The sequence below is a fragment of the Pituophis catenifer genome, unplaced genomic scaffold (assembly GCF_029215685.1).
Source record: "Pituophis catenifer annectens isolate HBS135680 unplaced genomic scaffold, rPitCat1.0.hap2 SCAF_2, whole genome shotgun sequence".
NCBI lineage: Eukaryota > Metazoa > Chordata > Lepidosauria > Squamata > Colubridae > Pituophis > Pituophis catenifer.
The window spans coordinates 89259010-89283011 of NW_027256882.1; the positions used below are offsets into that span (position 1 = coordinate 89259010).

A 24002-nucleotide genomic window follows, 5' to 3' on the forward strand; every position below is an offset into this window, starting at 1 on the left:
AATGTGAGGCTTCGGGAGACAGTGCAGGCAGCCACCCTTCTGGCGTTTATAGCCTTCCTAGCAGAGAGGAGGGAGCAGTCGAACTCAAGCCTCCCATTTTTCAGCCTACAACATGGAGTCTGAACATTTGGTGCAGGTTGATTTATTATCCCCAAAAGTAACCCACACAACTGGTATCCTCTGATTCTGTAACGTTCAGCATCTAGCCTAGGGAACTGCACATACAATAAGAGAGAAGAAGATGTTCAAGCCCATGGGGAGAGCTGCCGCATGACCCAGGATTTCAATTTCACTGGCTTTCCACTCTCTGGCTTGCTAATGCATGTTGCTCTGAATCCAGCTGAGGTAGCGAGCGACATTGGTGTAAACCCCAGGTTTGCTCCTTTGGGCACAGCCTGTGCTCCAGCTGACAATGCCACGGATGGTGGCCTTGCCTCGCTCTTCACATACCAGGGGCCCGCCAGAATCTCCCTAAAACACAGAAGGGGAGAAAGATAGATCAGCAAAGGGCAGCATCAAATGTATTGCCCCTTCAACTTTTCTTAATGAAATTGGTAGGGGTTGCAAACCCTTCTGCCTTAGTCTGCTTCAGTCCCTTTACTTTCTGAGGGTAAACTACCATTTTGTGGCTCCTGGCTGTGGGGATTTTGATTGCCGTAATTTTGTTTCAAAAACAAGACTCCACACACGACTGAACAAGACTGAACCCTGTCCTCTCTCTACGAAGTTGCTGCAGTGCTTGTTCTTAAGCGGGATCTTTTCTTATGTCCCCAGAAAACCTTAAAAGGGTGCCTGATTTCACTGAAGCAAAATCCCAAAACAGCAGGTATGCAATAATTCTGTACCTCTTTATGTCTACAAGATAAATCAAATAGGTTTATTAAAAATGGGAGAAGTAATTGATAAAATGGGATAATATGAAGGAACATTGATGCATAAGCTTCAGCAAATGAAATATTAGGTCCATATTAGGTCCATTCATACTTTTAGAGTTCACACCCATTCTTCCAAGAATATAAGATCATCCTTTCTGCTACAGAGTATTCAAAGCTCTTCATAAACACAGAAGTTACAAATGTGGAAATATAATTTAATAATAAACTTCTTTATTCTTAGCAACTTGGTTAGTAACATTAAGCCAAAAAAGTACTACTACAGGTGAACATAAGCAAAGCATATGCACCATAGGGCTTCACCAGGAACATTGGAAAACCCCAAAACATCCAGAATCATTTTGATTCTTGAAGTCTTTAGGGGCAGGCCATCCTAACTGGTATAGAGAGGTGTAGCAATCCATCCAAACTATACCATGAAATGATACGACCACACACAGCAATGAATTATGCATATCCTTCCAACTACTGGTTTCCTATACAATCACTCAGAAGCAAAAACTCGCTGGATCATCTGGCCTGCTCAGTCTCTTAGCTTTCTGATTTACTAAGAATCCTTATCCTAGCAGACATGAAGACCTGAACCAGTGAAGTCTAACAAAAAACAACAATCCCAAAGCTGGAAATTCTCAGAGATCATTACGGAAGCCATTGGACAACATGGGTGACATATCAACAGGTTCCCCATTGTGTCTGAACCAGCACAAAGTAATAATGAAACCACTGTCAAACAAATCAGTTTACTGGGGGAATTACTCACTAAAGCACTCATGACCCACAGGTCAGTTGTTTAGTGTACTGGGAGAGATACCTGGTTTTAACCAATGGTAAACTCTCAGATCTTCTCATCTGATAAGTAAAGACAATGCTTCCTACCAGCTAATGGCATTTAGAAAGGGAAATTAACACAAAGATAGAGGGATAAGCCAATAGTTTATCCTACCCTACATTCCTGAAAGTGTGAAAAAATTAGAATGCCACTACCCAATAAGAAGACATTCAGGATAAGATTCAGCAGTGAGGAGAGAAGATTTTATGCCTCTAGAGCACGGGTGTCAAACTCAAGGCCTGTGAGTCAGATCCGGCCCGAGGGGTGGCTAAATCTGGCCCACAGGGCCAGCTTGGAAATAACAAAAGACCGGCCCACAGTGCCTCTGGCAGCCAAAACGGGGCATGGGGGGAGGTGCATATAAGCCCCCCACACCCCATTTTTTTTGCCTGGATGGCCTCCTGCAGCACTCTGCTGACCAAAACAGAGCCCCTGCACCCTGTTTTGGCCGGCAAAGTGCTGAAGGAGGCCATCCAGGCCAAAAATGAGGTGCGGGATGTCTACACCCAGCCCGCATTGCCCCGTTTTGGCCGGCAGAGTGCTGCAGGAGGTGTCCGTCCTGTCCCGTCTCTCGCATCTCCCCCACCCCAGCCAGCCCACGGAGAACTACAATGCTGATCTGGCCCTTGAAGAATTCCAGTTTGTCACTCCTGCTCTAGAGTTTTCTGCCAGTTCAGAGATAGGTGAATAGCACTTCAATTGACTACGGGGAAAGACCCATTTTTCACTTCTCTGTAATATGTAAGTTTTGTCTGAAGCAGCTATTAAGAACCTGAACTGGGATAAGCATTTCTTGATATCACCACAAACTTCTACAGTATAATTTTGTTGATATGGTGGGATTTAGCTGAGAACTTCAAAAGGAAGAATAACATTGGAGAGAAGTGCAAGGTAGCCTATTAGCCCTAGAGAGTGCTACAGAAAGACTGTCTTTGAAATGTAGGTTATAATATGGAACATTTTCTTCTTCAAATCTATTTTATTCTATTCTCTCCACCTCAAAGCATGAGATGGGCAGCGTATAAATTTAATAAATAAGTAAAAATAATAAATAGATACATTCTGGGTGCAAACTGAGATTGAACTGAGATGCAAAGATTGAACAAGGGGCTCCAAATGTATGGCTCTATGGGAAGTTCACAAAAAAAACACCCTTCCTGGCCCACTTGACAGGTTCTGCCCCAAAGCAGGGGTGCTATTCAGCAGGTTCTGACAGGTTCTGGAGAACTGGTACCGGAAATTGTGTAGTAGTTTGGGGAATTGGCAAATACCACCTCTGGCTGGCCCCAGAGTGGGGTGGGAATGGGGATTTTGCAGTATCCTTCCCCTGGAGTGGGGTGGGAATGGGGATTTTGCAGTATCCTTCCCCTGGAGGGGGAGGGAATGGGGATTTCGCAGTATATTTATTTATTTATTTATTTATTTATTTATTTATTATTTGTTTATTTATTTATTTATTTATTAAATTTTTATACCGCCCTTCTCCCGAAGGACTCAGGGCGGTGTACAGCCAAGATAAAAACCAACAATATAAAAGTTAAAAACAATTTAAAATTATTAAATAGTTTGGCCAATAATCTAAAATAAAATAACCCATTAAAATAATACTTTAGGCCAGCCCTGATTGATGGAATAATAGTGTTTTAAGAGAGCGGCGAAAGGTGCGAAGGTCCGGAATCCGACGAATCTCCGGGGGCAGCTTGTTCCAGAGGGCAGGTGCCCCCACACAGAAGGCTCTCGCCCTGGGGGTCGCCAGTCGACACTGTCTAACTGACGGCACCCTGAGGAGACCCTCTCTGTGGGAGCGTACTGGTCGATGGGAGGCTATTGGAGGCAGAAGGCGGTCTCATAAGTACCCAGGTCCTATGCCATGGAGCGCTTTAAAGGTGGCGACCAATACCTTGAATCGCACCCGGAAGACCACCGGGAGCCAGTGCAGCTTGCACAGGAATGGTATTACATGGGAGCATCGAGTCGCCCCCATAATCACCCGTGTGGCCGCATTCTGGACCAGCTGGAGCCTCCGGGTGCTCTTCAAGGGGAGCCCCATGTAGAGAGCATTACAGTAGTCCAGATGGGAAGTGATGAGGGTGTGAGTGACCATGCGCAAGGCGTCCTGGTCCAGAAAGGGATGCAACTGGTGGATCAGGTGAACCTGATAAAAAGCCCCCCTGGCCACAGCCATCTTTCCCCTGGAGTGCGGTGGGAATGGAGATTTTGCAGTATCCTTCCCCTGCCATGCCCACCAAGCCACGCCCACCAAGCCAGGCCCACAGAACCAGTAGTAAAAAAATTTTGAATTCCACCACTGCCCCAAAGGCTAGACTTTCAGAATTCTCCCCTGCAAGCTGGCTTTACTTCGAATCGGTTTACCTGGCATGCATCAATTCTTCCTTCCAGATACCCTGCACATAGCATGTGTTGGGTAATCTGGGACCCATGTACCTCTGGGGAACGGCACTGCTCATGGGGAATGATGGGCACATCTGCCTCCTGCAGATATACAGAGAGTTTGTCAGCTCCTAAAGAGGAAGCCAAAGAAAGAAGCACATTGACACACACAAGATCTTGCTCCAGTTTTTGTCAGGATCTCTCACACATACTGGTAGCCTTTATTCAGTTTTGGTACTGGACCCACATATTTGTGTTCCACAAAGTTGTCCCCCTTGATCAGCCCCTTTTCTTCTAGCTTGGCTGCAATGCAGCTCAAAGGGCAAATCTTCTCTTTTTCTATTTGCAGCACTGTAGGAGTTGGGCTGTTTTGCCGTTCACCAGACATCTTGCCTCACTACCTCCCGTGGCCTCAGAGCTCTCTGGTAGGTTTCATAAGCAATATTTTAGCAAGTTCAGTCCTAATTCTCTAATCAGGTTTTTCCTTCACACTTTCTGTAAAAATGACCCAGCTTGACATTCCTTGCTTCTTTAAACAGGATGCACTGAAGTCCTGTCTCACCGTGCCTTGCAGCTTCTGGGCTCAAATGAACCATTGTTCTCTCTGAAACACCCACGTACACATATACAGAGTCTCTTCAGTGAAACCTATACTCATGGATGAAGCTGCTAAGGAAAACACCTGGGTGCAAATTTGCAGTATGCCATCATCACAGTTTTCAATTTAAATCTATCTAGAAGAGAAGGAAGGAGGGCCAGCCTATTTTTTTCTTCACACCCATAGGTCAGGTTTGCAAATTGCTCAGACAGCATGAAAACTGAAACAGGGAGACCGGGAAGAGATAGATGCTATTCGTTTTCCCTTCTACAGAGAACACGGACAAGGGGGGAATTTTTTTACTCTAGGAACTAGAGAGAAGGTGAGGCATTGACTGAAGGATGATTTTTGCTTTTTTTCTATTGGTTAATAAGAAAAGCATTAAGAGTTGTTAACCTAATCTTGTGTAGCTTCTTCTCTGGTAATATTGAACTGCAAACTAGGGCATACAAAACTTTTGCCAGACCAATTCTTGAATACAGCTCATCTGTCTGGAACCTGCACTGCATATCGGACATTGATACAATTGAATGAGTCCAGAAATATTTCGCAAGAAGAGTCCTCCACTCCTCTGCTCGCAACAAAATACCTTATGCCACCAGACTCGAAATTTTGGGCTTAGACAACTTAGAACTTTGCCGTCTTCAGTCTGACCTAAGCATAGTACATAAAATCATTTGCTACAATGTCCTACTAGCCAATGAATACTTCAGCTTCAACCAAAACAATACAAGAGCACACAATAGATACAAACTCATGGTAAACAGATCCAAAGTAGACTGAAGAAAATACGACTTCAGTAACAGAGTTGTCAACACCTGGAATGCACTACCTGACTCTGTGGTTTCTTCCCCAAATCCCCAAAACTTTAATCTTAGTCTGTCTACTATAGACCTCACCCCATTCCTAAGAGGTCTGTAAGGGGCGTGCATAAGCGCACCAGCGTGCCTACCATCCCTGTCCTAATGTTTTCTTTTATTTGTATCCTTTTCATGTATTTATAATTATGTTTACACTTGTATCTGTCATAAAATACATGCTTGACGAAATAAAAAAGAGAACTGTTTGGCTCTTGGTATTCTCAGCCTGTTCTCGGAATTCTGAAGTCTCCAGGAATGAAAAAAATCAAAACAAAACACGTGAAAATACTCAGAGAAAACTGCAAAATGAAAACTCCACTGCATGGAGATTCTCCTAAGAGAGTGTTGGGTATCAGGATCCATCACTGGGGGAAAAAATGACCCCCTTTAAGTCAGCTCGGCCCTACCAACTTCATTTACTGTACCATATGGCCATTGCAAAAATATATGACTGCTGACAGCCTCAAACCACTGCTCTTTTTTTTTCCATCAAGTTTTTGTTGTTTTTTTAATTTATACATATCATTATGTGGATGGTGTGGTGTTTGAGTATCATACATTTCAATACTCAAACCACTGCTCTTGTAAGGAAGAATTTAGTTTAGTTCTCCAGGAAATGTTTTTACTAACCAGACAGTAAATGAAATGACTGCTGCTTTTTAAAGCACCTTTCTTTGACATCGTGTTCTCTAGATGTGTCAATCTAGTATTCCTACACTTGTTAAACAGCAAAATTGGACTTGTTTTCTAGGGAGTATCAGAGTGGAAAACTGTTTTAAGGACATTGCGTGCTAGACCTGAAAGCAAATATCTCAGCAGAAGACCAACAAGTTTCAATGAGTCATTGTACTGGTATAGTTTAAGATTGGAAAAATCATTCTGTAAATTGCATTCTGTAAGCCCTATCTTGTTCTGCTTCCATAAAAGTAATGGCTACATGCCTTGTCTAATATTAAATCAAAAGCAAGTTGCGTCTGGATGCCAATTACTGGAAAACTCAAGCATAAGAAGGCTATGGCCCTTGTGTTCTCCTGTGCCATTTTATCTGGCTCTGCATCTGGGAACATAATATTGGGTTACATAGGCTCATCAAGCAGGTTATAAGGGTCTGGAGACAAAATGAGAAAACATAATTTTCCCCTAACAAAGTTAATGAATGGATGAAGCTTGATATAGAATGATGGTCAGCCAATCAGGCCACCCTCAAGTCTAGCTTATCTGTTATTTGTTTAGCATTGCCTCCTTACCTTCATACATATGTCCCCATCCTGCAATTTGGCAGTGTCCATTGCTGTCAGCTGTCTCCAAGGAACCAGGCAGACATATAGGTGAAATGGAGTTTGAAAATCCAATACAATGTCCTGGGGACTTTTCCTTCAGTTGCACCAAAGCTGGGGATAACAGGCCAAAACTGAATTAGGGCTAAAATATGAAGATTTTAGGAAGCAGGCAGACTGAATGAAAGAGTAAAAAGGCTAGTCTTGCTCCTAATGGAGTATGGCTGAAGGCATGGAGACTTAGACCAAAATAAGATTCTTTCATCAAGAAGCATACGACGAGTTCTGCAAAACCCAGCATTATTTTTACTATAGCATGCTAGAACTACAGTGCATGGATTAGAGTCCAACAATAAAACTGTGCCATTCTAGATAATGATTATCACTCTGATCAGACCCAGCTACCATAGTCAAAATAATTCCATCGATTCATCATCCATCCACTAGGTTTGAATTGCTTCTGAAAGCTGCTTGCCCTTGACAGAAACTGAGATATGCAATGAACACTCTATGGACAATCTAAGGTGAACTTGTAACTTGTACTTCATCTGATAATCTAAGATGAACTTGTACTGAATCTGGGAGACACTGGAAGCTAAGACATGTTCATTTCCAAAGCTGAAGAGTGTGGATGAAATAGATATTTGTAACCCTTGAGGGCTGGATTTAAAAGAAGAGGTCCTCACCAATGTCATGCTCCTTAGTTATTTGTGAATAATTCTCATGCAGTTGATACTTCTGTACCTGGAACTTCACAGTGCCTTCAGTGCTGGTGTTGTAGAAGATCTGGCCAAGCACCACTGAAATTCTAGACACATCTGGCCTACAGCACAAAATGTATGATCAGCAGAAATTTTTGAGGTGAGAACTAGATTCTCTAAAGGAGCCTTTAACAATGCATGATGTGTTAATTAGAAACCCCATGATTCCAACATCTTGAGAGCAGCATGTTATGGAAAACTTCTCTGGAGCAGAATTAGACAGTCTTTTGAGGGAGGGGGAAATCAGCAGGGCCAAAGCTAAAAGTGGGGGCAGATATTCCCTTTAATCTTTCCACCCAATGTATCAAGAAAGGAAAAGATCAGTAATGCCAGAGATCTCAAATGAATGCTTCAAGGCCTTTTGAATTAGGCTAATGGCCTCATCTACTTAGGCCAAGGGGCAGGGACACTCAGCTACTTTTGTTTACACAACAGTAATCCAAAGCTTAGATAACTATCATATGTTAAATGCCAGGGTTGTCCTTCCAGTTGATCAGGAACTTGCAGCTGAGGTAGAATGTGATAGCTAGGTTGTGAATAGGACACCTAGCTGTGCAGAGCTGTGCAGGAGTTACACTAAAACTAAAATAAGTTCATGGCCGCCTGTTAGCTATTGAATCAGGTAGATCCTAAACAACTTAGAATTAGGACAACTTGTGGCAGTCTATCTTTGCTATTATACTGCAGGTTTGGTTAGTCACCAAGATCATCAATAAGATCCTGCTGAAATTCCAAAGTTCCTAACAGGTGAGTAATAGTCATAGCATGGAAAAGACATTGAGACTTGCCTGAATTCCAGACAATGTGCAGCAGTCAGGATCCAACAGGAATCAATGAGGCTTCCTCCACAGAATTGCTCTCCAATGTAGAGAGCAACAAGATAGGGATGGGCACCAGGAAGTGCTACCATACCCCCTACGATACGGCTGCGTGAGGAAACAACTTTTGTATAGCGTTGTCCACAAACGGGAGCTGAGCGAGTGGCAGACTTGGGTTTGCTAATCACATGGCTCGTGGTCATCTCTTCCAGAGGTGCTCCTGTTGCTTTTGTTATCAGTTCACCTGTGTGAAAAACCACCCTGTTGTGATTCGCCAAGGCTTGACAACAAGAACGCTGACTAGGGATTTGCTAGGGGGAGTTGATAGCCCGGCCTGGCGGAACAACAGGGTCTTCAGTGCACAGCGAAACACCCGGAGGTTGGAGATCTTACGTATTTCCGGGGACAGTTCATTCCACAGGGCTGGGGCTCCCACAGAGAAGGCCCTCCCCCTGGGTGTCACCAGCTGACATAACTTGGCCGATGGCACCCTGAGGAGACCCTCTCTGTGGGAGCAGACTGGCCAGTGGGAGGCTATTGGTGGCAGAAGACGGTCTCGAAGGTACCTGGGTCCTATGCCATGGAGCGCTTTAAAGGTGGTAACCAACACCTTGAATCGCACCCGGAAGACCACTGGGAGCCAGTGCAGCTCGCGCAGGAGGGATGTCACGTGGGCACAACGAGTTGCGCCCATAACCACCCACGCGGCCGCATTCTGGACCAGTTGGAGCCTCCAAGTGCTCTTCAAGGGGAGCCCTCTATGTCGGTGGAGGGGTTTGATGGCCTGTTGGATGAGTTTGCCGACGTTTTGGATGGCACCTTAGGGAAATATGTGGGTTCCCCCATTTCTCTCAACCTAGACCCGAAGGTAGCCCCAATCCGGCTCAAACCCCGTAGAGTCCCTTTTGCGCTCAGGCCAAAGGTGGACGCGGAGCTGGACAAGCTCATCTCCCAGGGGGTCCTAGAACCAACTGACCATTTGAAATGGGAGACCTCTATAGTTGTTCCCATCAAGCCCGATGGCTCTGTGCGCATCTGCGCCGATTTTAAGTGTACCCTAAATAGGGCCTTACAGGCAAATCCCTACCCTGTCCCTGTAGTCCAACATCTGCTTCATTCCCTTGGGCCAGGCTCCATCTTCATTCCCTTGGGCCAGCCAGATTGGATTTGGCCCAAGTGTACCAGCAGCTCCCGGTGGATGATGCCTCGGCTGAGGCTCAGACCATCGTAACCCACCGGGGTGCGTTTAAATGTCGTCGATTGCAGTTTGGGGTGAGCGTGACCCCAGGCCTGTTTCAGAATCTTATGGAGAGGTTGCTCCATGGCCTGACAGGCGTGGTCCCCTACTTCGATGATGTGCTCATCTCTGCATCATGTTGGAGTGAGCTCATCGAGCGAGTTAGGGCTGCCCTTCTACGCTTCCGCGAAGCTGGCCTCAAATTAAAAAAGAGCAAATGTGAAATTGGCGTTACCCAAACTGAATTCCTTGGTTACCTCATCGATGCTAGCGGAATCCATCCCACTCTGGCCAAGGTGGCTGCAATCAAACACGCAGCCGCACCTACCTCCCGTGCGGAGTTACAATCTTTCCTGGGGCTGTTAAATTTTTATAATGTGTTCCTGCCCCATAAAGCCACTGGAGCTGAACCCCTTCATCGGCTACTATCTAAACTAATGTCCGCCACGTTCCAATCCTTCTTAGCAGAGTTACGGATCCGCCATGCCCAGGTTGCCCCTTATCACCTGGTGGGGAACGGATTGGCTGAACGGGCCGTTATATTGGCCAAAGAGGCGCTCGCCCGGATATCACCCGCCGACTGGCAGGAAAAGGTGGCCGTTTACTTATCCTCCCAACACACGACCCCTTGCCCTACCACCCACCTAAGCCCCGCTGAAGTATTAATGGGTCGGCGATTACGTACTGTCTTAGACCGTCTACACCCCACCTATGCCCCAGAGGGTTACTGTTATAACGGGGAGGGGGTTCGGGTACTAAAAGAGGGCGACTTAGTATACGCACGGAACTTTGGGGGTGAGCCACGATGGCTACCAGGACTAGTGACTGTGGTAACCAGCCCCTGCTCTTACAGGATACTGTTGAATGATGGCAGAATGTGGCGCCGACACGTGGACCAACTGAGGGTACGCCAAACAACACGCCCGATGGTCAAGGACAGGGAAACCTTCTACGAGGAGCCTACTCCCCTGCCAGTTCCAGCTGCCGACCAGCCACCCTCCGCGCCAGAAAATCAAAAGGCATCTCGGGACTTACCGCCTGTGACCACACCTTCCACCAACCAGGGGGAGTTATCCGCAGCGCCACCTCCTGGAGCAGAACCTGCCTCTTCTCCGACCGCACCTGCACTGAGACGATCGACACGAGTGCGTAAGCGCCCGGAATACCTAAAAGACTACGTATGTTCCATCCAGGGGTGAAGGAGTGTTGTGATTCGCCGAGGCTTAACAACAAGAACTCTGACTAGGGATTGGCTAGGGGGAGTGGCTAAAAACAAGCGGGAGTTCTGACTGTTCTGATTGGGTAGTTAGCTGACAGCTCGGAGTATAAAAGAGCTGTCATCTACAGACAAGCAGTTCTGTTACGGTACGGTTGCTGTTGGTTCCTGTTAATAAATAACGTTAACTCATGCCTCAGTCGCCTCGTCCTTGCCTCAGCTATACAATATAACACACCCGACTCATTCACTTATGGGGTTCAGCCATACTCAGCTCTTTCAGAGAGAATGATGTGTCTTACCAGCACTTTGGGGGTAACAGCGGGTAATGTTACAGTACTCCCAGGTGATTCTTCTGTCTTGTAGCAAGAAACACCATGGCTGGGTGTCGTTATCTGGATTTCTGCCCGAAGAAAATGTTTAGGATTTTTCAGGTTAGACTAACATTCCTTTACAATATAGTGTTCCCTTTCTTACAATTTCATTGAAATTTTCTTTAATCTGTTCTACTGCTTAGGAGCAGTTGGACTTTCTACATCCCTGGATACTTTCCTTTTTCAACCCTTTTATCAAATTTATCAGCTGCACATCTTACCACACGGTAGCTCTGGGCAGCTTACAATATATTGTCTCTTTCTTTGATTTTCATTAAATGGATCTACTTTGCCCATTTGTACCTTTAACTACTGCATACATCATGTCCCATCAATGTCGTTTTTTTTCTTGTGCTCCAATGAAGTTCCCTTCAACTAGTCTCAATTTCATTGATGAGACTGCCTTAGGTCATCCTTAGCTGACTTACTCTAGAAGTATTTCCCTCCTTATTCTGACACCTTTCAAGGATGTCCTCAGAATATGTACACTCTGTTTGGCTTGGTCACCCTTAGAGGGCAGTGAAGTGGGTGCAGTGACTTGAAACAGACCTAATAGAAGATTGGCAGTGGGGTAATATCGTTTTATGACAACTCAAGGGTAGGCGGATAATCCTTCAACTCACCAGTGGGGAAAGGTCCACCCTAAAACTTGGTCTCACCTGCAGAAGGCATGTTCCCCTAGGCCCAGGCTTACTGCATTCCTGAGTTTGATGGAATACTCCATAAGCAGGATCGGGGAGTCCCAGGGTAAGCAAGGTGCCCCTGAGGAACTACTCTGAGCCATGCCTCGGTATAGGTGCCCATTCCCACTGTAGCAGATTTCAGTGTGATCTAGGGCATGAAGAGATCAGAGATGGATTGTAAAATGTTGAAGAAAAATGTCAGGAATCTGACTCCTTACCATGATTTCAGAATGTTCTCCATCTTCTGGGTTACATACAGAGGGCATATTTTGTTACTTGAGAGAGGAGCACCCACAAGGAGGGCTCAAATAAGTCAAGATGATGGCCAAGATTGTGACCTTGATTTTCTTAATAACCCCCCCCACACACACACACAATGCCCCTGGCTTCAAGTGATGGCCCACATACAGATTCTGACTGGCAATTAAATCAATAAATAGGTACTATCTGATCAGGAATATGGAATTTAATAGATTAACAGAGTTGGAAGGGACCTTGAAGGCCCAAGGGCCCAAGCAGGGGACCCTACATCTGTCTCTACTTAGGATCGAACTCACAACCTCCTGATTGTGAGGCAAGAGCTCTACCTTTAGGCCACAGCAGTTGGGTAGAACAAATGCCTCTGTTTTCTTCCTTGTCAACATTTTATATGACCAACTGCCAGCCTTCCCCATTTGAGGCAATCATTCTGCTGCCTGCTAATAGTGCTGGCACTTGATTTTTCTGTTCTTTGAAACAGCTTTACAGAAAGTGGATGTTAATGCTGGGCCAGAGGAATAAAGTTGGCCCTCATTTAGAGTGTTTCTATTACATGGATCGTCCTAATCAGTTCTGCCCCTCTTCTTTTACATTTATTGGACACAACACGCTTTCGTAACTCAAAGCCCACAACTCAAAAGTTTCTTTGACTTTATCATACATCCAGCACTGGAAGCCCATCTGTCCATAACATCAGCCTAGGAAACTATAAAATATAATTGCATTGACTAGATATTTTATACAGAAGCCAAAACCAAGACAGAAATATAACAATTTTATTTTTTCTCAGTGGGCTCATAATTTCACCTTTGTTATTTTCTTTTCTTTTATGCTGGCATATGACATATCTGCCAATTTGTTTTTGGGTTTTTTGGCCCTTTCTCTAGCACAGCTTTAGTGCTGGGAAGATGGATATATGAAAAATAAGACTGTAAACATACCTATGTCACACAGTGGTCCAGAAAAATTTTCAGGGCAGCTGCAGACCAAGTTCTGACCCAGCTGTGTGCACTGACCTCCATTCAGACAGGGGTTGCTTCTGCAAGCTGTGGGTCCCAATAGAGAAAGATACAGAAGAAGCTGTCATGCCAGCTCAAACAATGGTAGGCCTCACATTTGGTAGCTCGTGTTGACTTAGCACCTGGATTTCCAACAAGCCCGCCTTTCTTGAGGCCTCCCAGGACCTCTACCACTCCTGATCTGATTTATTTTATTTCATTACTTTTTCTTTTATATTAAAATAATAAAAATAATAAAAATAATATTATTTTAAAAACTGGGGGAAACTAGCATTATAGAGCAAGGCAACACTTTGAACTTCCAATATGTCATTGGCCCACCTAGACATTTAGAGGCTTTCTTCCAAAATTATTTAATGGGTGGCTTTCTCTCATGTTGCCCACTTACACAGGGAAAAAAGGAGAAAATTAAATTGAAGTGGTGGAGAACCTCCAGGGGAACATACTTATGTTGAAGATATACATACATACATACATACATACATACATACATACATACATACATACATACATAAAATGTTTTTCTATTGAGGCACCTGGTCTACCCCAACATGTGGGAGGGAGCATTATGCTTCCCTTTCGCCTTTCAGCTCCTGGCTTGGAACTGAAAGGTGAAAGGGAGCAGAATGCCCCCTCCCATACGTTGGGGTAGACCAGGTGCCTCAATAGAAAAACACTTAATCTTTCCCCTGGCTCAAACTGGTGAAGGGAGGAGAACTTGTGGCTCAGAGGTTAATACAACTGCCTAATATGCAGGCAGCCCTGACTGACCAGTTTGTTGCCCGAGCTGACATCATGCACACACAGAGAGAGAGAGAGCGAGAGAGAGAGAAACTGGCTCAAAGTCACCTAGCTGGCTTTCATGCTGAAGGTGAGACCAGAATACCCGGTCTCCTAGTTTCTAGTCTGGAACTTTAACCACTAGACCAAACTGGCTCTCACAATTCGATATATTGTATAAACCAAGAAAATCAGTTTATTCAATAATGTTGTGCAAACATGATCTATAATTAGCATTATTGTAATACTGGGGCCTAAGTACACATTGCAAACAAATGCACAAATTACAGCAGTCTTTTAATGTGTGCCACTGCTGTAAACAGAGTGCAGATTCCATGCTTGGAATATTACGAAGGGATTCAAACCTAAGACCGCCAGTAAAACTGTACCCTCAAGGAAATATATGGTGAGACCACCCTTGGAATGCAGTCCCCACCCCTTAAGAGTTGTATCATGGAAGTAGGAAAGGTGCAAAATTGGGCAATCAAAACAACTAGGAGGCTGGAGCAGCTCCCCTCTGAGGAAGGATTCAGCAAGAAGGGCTCTTTAGCTTCGAATGAAAGGGAACAAGGAGCGAAGTGGTACACTAAGTAAATCCATGCCTGGCAGAAATCATATTGTGAGAGGGAAGGTTATCACCCTCTCTTGTCAAAGTTATTCAGGAATGACAGAAGGAAATATTTTATATAGCACAGTTAAGCTTTCCGGAATTTACTGCCAGAATTTACTGCCAACAATCGGATTCAACAGCTTTGTGAAACATCAGCTTCTAAATGGCCACTATCACTGGTGGCTGTTTACTACCTCCCAAGTTGTAGGCAGCAGGATGCCTTAAATAGGGTCCTGAGAAGTAAAAGGGGAAGGGGACTATAGTCCACCTGATCCAGGCTGGTGAGTGTCTCAAATGCATCCTAGTAGCCTGATCCAGCAGGACTCCTCTTCTATGAATTCCGCATTAATGAATTTAAAGAAAAAGACTTTTTCAAGAAGAGGATGAGAAGTGATGGTGGCTACTGAAAGGGGTAAGAACATTCTCACGCAAACATCTCCAGATCAATGAAGCCCCAAATATTTTTTTCTTAAAAAAATACCCTCTGGGATTTTTCGAAAGATACACACGCAATGACTTCTATTATAATAGTATATACCTGTACATTTCAATCTTTGCCTCTATAAGACAGGTGTCAGCCTCGGAAGCCATATTAGGCCGGAAGCTTCAATGCTGCCACCTCCTCATGTGTGGGAAAGTAGGAGGGGGGATTTAGGAGAGGGGAATTAGTAGACTTAATAGCATTCTTCCTATTGGTCAAGGTCAGGGTGATCCAGCATCTGGAGGAGGAGTGGTCAGGGGCTGGGTCGAGGTGGAATGGACGGTGATTGGAGCATGTGATTGATTGAGGAGAAAGGGGGTGGTTTTGGGAGCTTTGTATTACTGAAGGAAAGCCCGGGCTTTTCAGATTCGGGATTTCCCAGATGTGCCAGTATACCTATTCTAGTAAAAGGCACTTTGGAAAATGCCTGCTTCCGCGTTTTTACTGGGAATTGGGAGTTTTCTGGAATGCTGACAACAGGTGGATTTCAACTCCTAGAATTGCTGGCTGAGTAATTCTGAGAGTTGAAGTCCACCTGTCTTAAAGTTGCCAAGGTTGAGAAACACTGATATATACAGTCCACCTTCCCTTAAGCTCTCACAGCAGACTGATACAAACATTATATTACGTCATGTCCTCATGTATGAGGTTTTACATGGCTTCTTGCATGGATACAGAGTATATCCTATGTGGAATTTTCAGTTACATTGACCGCCAGGAAGGACCATGTAATCAGTATCACCCATTTGGGCCTCATCAAATATAGGTAGAATAATATCTGGCTACTCATGTCTGAGGAGTTCTAGTAATAGACAAAATTGGCCATAGGGTGCCTTCTAGTCGTCAATGTAATGGTGCCATCTGACTTGATACATGAAAAAGATAAAACTTCTTCAAATCAAGCTTGTTTTCTGGGACTAATTTTAGTTTGAAATTTGATCTTTTTTCAACTTCCCAGTCTAGCCAATAGCCATAGGGTTGCTTACTGGTCTTCCACTCAAATAATAACTAGGCCTAATCCTACTTACCTTTTTAAGATTAGCCAAAATCAGTTAGATGCTACCAGCTACTATTAAAACTATTAGTTTTGGTATTGCCTACTATTTGAATCTCAGTGAAAAATGTAATCCTTACTTTATTCAAGTCTTTATGTGATCCTACTTCATTAGAAAGTGAAGCTTATACTTTGAGCAACATTCAATGGAGAGATTTCTCCCCTTTATTTCAACATAATTGGTTCATAACTTGCATCTGCCTTCTGACCTTTTCCATGCACTGTCCTGCAGAGAATGTTCTTTCTGTTACAGTGGCATTCCTTCAGTCCAGTAAAGGGAAAATGTTGCAGCCATGTTTCCTTCTTGCCAACATGCAACCGTCTTTGTGATCCAAAGCAGCCTTCTGTGAAGTCAAGCCACGGGGTGAAACTGGACTCAGCTCATATTAACCTTCAGCAATTCTGCCTGATCATCAGAGAGGTTTACAAAAACAGCCCATCCCTCCCTACCCTACAGTTCAGAGGAAGCCTATGGCCTCATTAGAATATGGAAGACTTTAAAGGTTGTCCGGCTTCTTAAAACCCCATTAGGTAAAGATAAAGCTTCCCCTCGCACATATGTGCTAGTCATTCCCGACTCTAGGGGGCGGTGCTCATCTCCGTTTCAAAGCCGAAGAGCCAGCGCTGTCCGAAGACGTCTCCGTGGTCATGTGGTCGGCATGACTAAACTTCAAAGGCGCATGGAACGCTGTTACCTTCCCACCAAAGGTGGTCCCTATTTTTCTACTTGCATTTTTTACGTGCTTTCGAACTGCTAGGTTGGCAGAAGCTGGAACAAGTAATGGGAACTCACCCCATTACGTGGCACTAGGGATTCGAACCGCTGAACTGCAGACTTTTCAATCGACAAGCTCAGCATCTTAGCCACTGTGTCCCTATCATTAACCCCATTACTACATCATAAAATTCTTTTTCTTTTCTTTTGGACCCTCTATTCTGCCAGGAAGAAAAATATGATAGTATGAAATCCAGGAGTTCTTTCTAAGAGGGAGTTATGGCTATCATCAGTCAATGAATTTGAAACGCCATAGGCTCCTGTAGACTCCAGGAAGGAAAAGCATGATCTTACATTGACCTTACATTGACCCTGTGCAAAGACCTCTATACCTGACAGGAAGGGGACAGGGCAGGGGTGAAATGCTCCCGGTTTGGTCTGGATCGCCCAATCCGGTAACGATGGAGGTGGGTGGTTCGGAGAACCAGTAGCAAAAATCCCTTCCCCACCCCAATTGCCCAGCTGAGCTGCACAATCATCAGAGGCTTTTTTTTTATTTTTAAAAGCATTTTTTCTACAACCTCTTTGGCCGAAAAAATGCTTTTAAAAGTAAAAAAAAAAGCCTCTGATGATTGCGCAGCTCAGCTGGGATCATCAGAGGCTTTTAAAAGCATTTTTTCTACAACCTCTTCGGCCAAAGAGGTTATAGAAAAAATCTTTTTAAAAGGAAAAAAAGCTTCTGCTGATCAGGCAAGTCAGCTGGGATTGTCAGAGGCTTTTAAAAGCATTTTTTTTTACAACCTCTTCAGCCAAAGAGGTTGTAGAAAAAATGGCTTTAAAAGTAAAAAAAAAAAAAAGTTGGCCACGCCCCACCACCAAGCCACGCCCACAGAACCGTAAGTAACAAATTTTACATTTCACCACTGGGACAGGGCTATAGCTCCAGAATCATACCTTTCTCACAGCGTCTCCCATGGAAACCAGCTGTGCAGGTGCAGTGGAATCCAGCTTTCCTAGCTTCGCAGGCACCCCCATTCTGGCAGGGGTTAGGATCACAGTACCCTGAAAAGAGATGACTATGGAGTATAAACTATCATCCTTGATAGATACAGCTAATATTTGACTGTGTAAAAACCACAGTAAAGCATGGGCGTAAAATTTGACACCGTGGATTGCAGCCACATCAGAAATACGGTTTCACGTAAGGTACATTCACAGGGAATGCTGCCCCTGAAAAAAATCCTTTGTTTGGGCCATAATACACAGGCTTAAACAAGTAAATAAATACCACTGACTCACCTGTTGGCCTTTCCTCTTTCTGACAAATCTTCCATTGTTGGTCTCTGTCATAGTTTTCTGTGGTGGCGCACCTGATAGGGAAGAGTCTCGTCTCATACAAGGTGTTCAGGGAAGATGAGCCACTGCCACAATTTGCACATTGTGACGACTTTTTTTTTTTTGTTTAAGGCCAATCAAGCCTCAAAGTGTCCTCTTTTCTGCTCCCTGCATGTTCCCGAGTTCTCATTATTTCTGTGAGCAATCAATACTTTTCTGACTAATCAATACTTACCAGCGCTGAGATTTAAGAAAGCCACCAGGAAGACAGGAGTAGTGCATTTTGCGTTGGTAACGGAACAGGAAATGACAGGATTCCTCACTGGATGATGTCACTGCAAAGCAAAGGGAGATGGGTCTATTTCTTGTGCTAAAAGGCTGCCCTATAGCTATCCTATTTCTGCTAGTGATGTGACAGGGCTATCTAGCTTCCCTTCATATCTATGTACCTTCTGATTACAACAAGAGGACAAAGTCTTTTTATGCAATTATTACAGGTAGCCCTCGGCTTACGACTACAATTGAGCCCCAAAATTTTGTTGCTAAGTGAAATATTTGTTAAGTGAATTTTGCCTCATTTTATGACCTTTTGTGCCACAGTTGTTAAGTGAATCATTCAGGGATGGGTTCTACTTACCTTTGCTACCGGTTCGCAGCGGGGCTACACACGCGTGCTCGCTTTGCTTGTGCGCACGTGCTCTCTTCTGGGCATGCGCAGAAGTATTTTGATGATGTCGGGGTTGGTGGGCGGAGCCTCCCGGTGAACCGGTGTGAACCGGGGGCAACCCACCACTGGAATCATTGCAAATGTCAACTTAATAACATAATTGTTAAGTGAATCTGGCTTCCCCATTGACTTGACTTGTCAGACGGTCGCAAAAGGGGATCATATGACACTGGGGCACTGCAACCGTCATAAATAATGAATCAGTTGCCAAGCATCCGAATTTTGATCATGTGACTATGGGATACTGCAACGGTTGTAAGTGTGAAAAATGGTCATAAGTCACCTTTTTCAGCGCCATTGTAACTTTGAATGGTCACTAAATGAACTGTTGTAAGTTGAGGACAACTTGTATTTCATAGAATTCAGGTTCCATTGAACATAATTGCTGAAAGGGCATCACATTTTCTCAACAACAGATCTCAAAAGGCATCCACAGCAAAATTGACTTAAGGGCCAGCAGCAAACATCATGGAGGAACGGATGGCTGTGACTGAGTCATCCTTCCCCCACATATCTTTTCATACTCTCCATTATTGGCTGCCCATTCTGATGCAACCCAAATAGTACAATCCATACATATAATAGAAGCATGGCAAATGGTGGGGCGGAGACCTCAATTTAGTAGAAATTACCCCAAAATTATAGGATAAAAATTAGTAAAGAGCAAATCCGAGCAGCCAATGAGAAATGAGTTTGTTGGATGAGAATGACTTTTGAGAATGACTGCCAGAAAGAGCAGAAAACATGAAATTGTAGACTGCAGAAGCGAACATGATTTGGAGTCTAGAACGCTCACTTTAATAACTGCATCATTCATTTGCTCTTTTTAAAAATATTTTGATCATTTATTATCTCCCCTCCCCATCCCATCTCCTGCCAATTATTTCACAAGTTCAGATAGGTGGATGGATGGATGATGGATGGATGAATGAATAATATAAATGACAGAGAGACATAGAGAAAATACCAGCAGGTTATTCTTTTCCCAGCACCAACCTTTTACCTTTTTATACCCCCCCCCCATCCCTCCTTTACCTATAAATAGTGATCCTTCTTCTCCCATTTTCAAAAATGCCCCCACTTGGTCTCTGCTTGCAGGAAGTCATAAACAGTCAGCTCTTTCAAAAACACAGGCAACAATCCTGTAATGAGGCTTCCACTCCCTTACATCTTTCCCTGGTGAAAGATTGTTGCATTTCTTAAGTGCTAATGTGGTGGTGATGGTGGGGAGATAGTAGAAGCAACCCAGCCTTATTCCTGATACTTTGGGCTGCTACCGGTATATCAGCACATTGGCCTGCTTCCTGCCCCACCCTCTTTGCCCCCTTCTTCTATTCCTATTAAATGTGGCCTAGCCACAACTCTTGCTTTAACTGTCCTGATTTCCAAGCAACTCTAATGGGGAGATGATGGAGGCAAGATCCAATTTCTTGGTGTTGCTCATGGTGTTGTAGTGATCCAACAGTGAAAGATGTGGTGCAGCCCTCAAGAAAACGTTTTTGGGGAAACTCCCACTTTTATGCTGAGCTGAAGGGAGTCAGAAGCTCCAAGCTTGAACTTTCTAGGATTGCTCTCTTTCTTTGACTGACACAAATCTCTCTCCCCCCTCCCTCCCTCCCTTCCGCTCCCCCTCTCCTCCCCCTTCCATCATGTCCAACTTTCAGACATGTTATAGACTAGGAAAGCCATACTCACATTCATGTTTCGCCTTCTGGGGCTTACCAATTACACCCTGCCAAAAAAGCAAATGGCCGTGTCACGGCAACCTTACAAAACTTGATTTACATTCTGTGCAAAGCAACTTTCCATTCTTTCCAGGATAACAAAACACCTTGAAAGATGCTAAGAGCCTTACACTGAACTAGGAAAGGAACAAAGAGATCATCCGTGGTTTCAGTAAGATCTATCTTGAAAAGCTGTCCACTTTATTTGTAAGAAAAGCAGTATAAAGTATTTACACATTTTCTCTCCTGTCCCTTTCTACAAGCTATCAGTTTTTTATTAAACGTCCCACATTATTTTACATTTTTGTTTAGTATTTCTTCTAACTTGGAGGTAATCCTCAGTTCAGTAACTGTTGAAAATTATGACAGCACTGAAAAGTATGCTTACAATTGGTCCTTGAATTTACAATTACTGCAGTGTCCCCATGGTTACATAATCACAAGGACGGTGTTTTACAACCAGCACCTATTTATGACAGTCATAACATCCCATAGTCATGATTTGTGACCTTCCCAATAGGAAAACCAGCAATTTATGTTGGAAATGTGGACGACATAAGGGGTCATTTTATCATGCTTGATGGACTTGTAAAAAAACATACAAATTTTGAGTTCAGATGATATACAGTGATATAAAGAATTCCAAAGAATAAGATTTAACTGGAAGCAGAACATTTTTGTTGGGATTAATGGTCAGCCAACTTGAAAAAAGCCAAGGAAGATTATTTTTATATATGACCATTGCTATGAGACCACTGTATGTGCAAAAATGGAAAGATTCTTCCTTAAATGGAGGAATGGTTGGTGAAGATGATAGAATTAGTGGAGATGGCAAAATTAACTCATTTGCTTAGAGAAAGATCAACTACTGCATTTATTAGTGACTGGAAATCCCTAATGGACTTTTTGTTGAAAAAATTTAAAAAATGAACTGATGATTTATGGATGTGTTGATTAGAAAGGTAGAATATGGAAAAAAGAAAACTTTGATGTAACCATAGAGAGAATAAAATATAAATGTACTTATCAATGTAATACGTTGAGTATGATCATGGGAAGTTTCATTTAATGCCCATGTCATTTAGCAATGGAGCTGCAGGTCCCAATTGCAGTTGGTAAGTGAGAACTACCTGTATTTTACAGTTCATTTGTAGCATCCTTTTATTTTAAGACAAGCAAGCAACCACTTAAAAAATGCAACTGGTTCAGAATGCAGCAGTGCGCACACAATGGAGACCGCTAGTTTTATATATGTAATATCTTCATTGTTTGGACTGCACTGACTTAGTGGATGCAATTTAAGCTGCTGGTCATCACCTTTAAAGTCCAGGTTAGTCCAGCCAGGTTATCTGTGGGATCACCTTTCCTTAAGGACAACTACATTTCCTCAGATAGAGTGGGCATATTGCTAGCTAGTCCCTTCCACTAAATATCTGATGGAAGCTAGGAAACCTTTTCCATGGCAGCCCCTGTCCTATGGAATACCCTTCTCCCAGAAGTTCGGCTAACATCCACCCTCCTAGCCTTCCATAAAACTTTGAAGATCTGGCTTTTCCCTGAAGTGCTGGCATAAGAGACGATATCACTTGGCGCCAGGTTTTCAGTGTTTTTAACATGCTTAGTTTTATAGTTGTTTATAGTTTTATTATGATTTTTATGTTGTTGGGAGCCACCCAGAGTTGATTATAAAATGAGCGGCTATATAAAATTTTAAAATAAATAAATATTGTCCACTTACAAAGTCTTACAGCTGTCTGTAAATTTTAATGTAGTAAGTGAATATATGTAACAGCTGTCTCTGTAAGCTGTTTTTACAGCTGCCTTCCGTAATATAGACATGTACAATTTCCATCCCTGTCAGAGAAAGCTGCTGTGTAGCAGGGAAGTGGAATCCAGCAGATAATGTCACTGCCAGAAACTACACATTTCCCATTCTTGCTAGATAAAACCTCTTTTTCTTTCTCCAGCTGAAGAGAGCCGGAAAGAAGCAAACAGGATGACAGCAAAATAACTTATGGCTTAATATAATGGTATGAAGGAATGATCTTGGGAGTTGCAGGATCTCATTCCTTCTGCTGAGTCTGCAAAAAGAATGGGAACGTGCAAAAGTCTCAGAAGAGACGCTCCCTAATATCTTGGAGTATAAAGGCAAAAGGGGAAGAGATATACTTTCAGCAAGATTCTATTAACATAACCTTACCATAAAAACAAAACTAGTACTCCTGGGTATGCTTGTTGTCTGGACTACCTCACAAGACCGACACTTACGGAGAGAAGAAACAGAACCACCACCCGCCACTCATACATATATGCATAAACACGTGCACGGACGTTGAACTGAGCAGTCTGCTTATCTAATTCCATCCCATATAGAACACATGTGAAGCTTAATGGCCTTTTTGCCGCAGGAGCCCTTTTTCTGCTACTTTTCAAATTGCATAGCGAGATCACTTCTGCTGAAGGCAAAACACACATACCTATTATGCCTCTTAAAACACGCATACCTATTATGGCTCTTAAAAAGCTCACAAAAGAGTAAAGCATTGTGCAGGAGGAAATAGCCTTGTGAAAGTTTTCCAATTCTTATTTGGAATTTAGTATCTGTGTGGGTGGTTTTATTTTGGAGGAGAAGTTACCATTTTAAAAGTCAACATGAAAGCTCCCATGGGAACAATTATGAGCAGTGCTACTTGACTTCTGGAGTCCAAAATATAAATGCAAATGTTTAAAAATCTTCCATCTCTCAAGAAAATGGCGTTTCCATGAGGAGGGGAATAGGAATGTGCTGTTAGCTGTCCCTGGTGATATGGCAACAAATCCATACAGCTTCCACACATTTTTAAACAGGATCCCTAACATTAATAAACATATATAAGGATGGTCCACAAACACCATTGAGGACAATAGATTACTTGAGTGCTGAGGAAATCAATTGTTTTCAATAATGGATATTTTTCTCCCACAAGACAAACGAATAACAATGAAGCATATCTCATGTTACAAAACAATACACAGAAAAAAGCCTCCTGAGACTCACAAATCCCAATCTTGTGCTTGAGTCAATAGACCTGAGAGCACATCGCAAGTCTCAGTAATAGATCTGAAATATTCCGGGGTAGGAAACAGGGGTAGGAAACAGCTCTGCATCACATTCTTCAGGATTCTAGACCATGCCCCACACATTTTCCATTTTGTCTCCATTATATCTCCCCATATAGACAAATACCTTATTTGTGAAGACTGGGTGTAAATACTAATAGAATGAAAGAAATATGAAATTTGATGTTCTGGAATCTCACCAAGAATAGCTCCCCTGGATTCAAAATCACAAATAGCAGGAGAAGCAGCAATTGAGCTGTCAT

At 43.4% G+C, this 24002-nt stretch overlaps 1 protein-coding gene across 1 annotated transcript; it reads right to left on the reverse strand.

Annotated features, from left to right (window-relative positions):
• F12 (coagulation factor XII) lies at nt 1–24002 on the reverse strand. The gene is made up of 15 exons (XM_070937139.1): nt 23940–24002; nt 20612–20648; nt 18425–18524; nt 18154–18224; nt 17809–17916; nt 16349–16483; nt 13137–13241; nt 11914–12085; nt 11183–11283; nt 10700–10786; nt 8398–8671; nt 7535–7671; nt 6819–6962; nt 4096–4244; nt 1–471 (listed from the first exon to the last, which is right to left on the reverse strand). The coding sequence occupies exons 1-15, from the start codon at nt 24000–24002 to the stop codon at nt 316–318; spliced, it is 1839 nt and encodes a 612-aa protein (XP_070793240.1). The 3' UTR covers nt 1–315.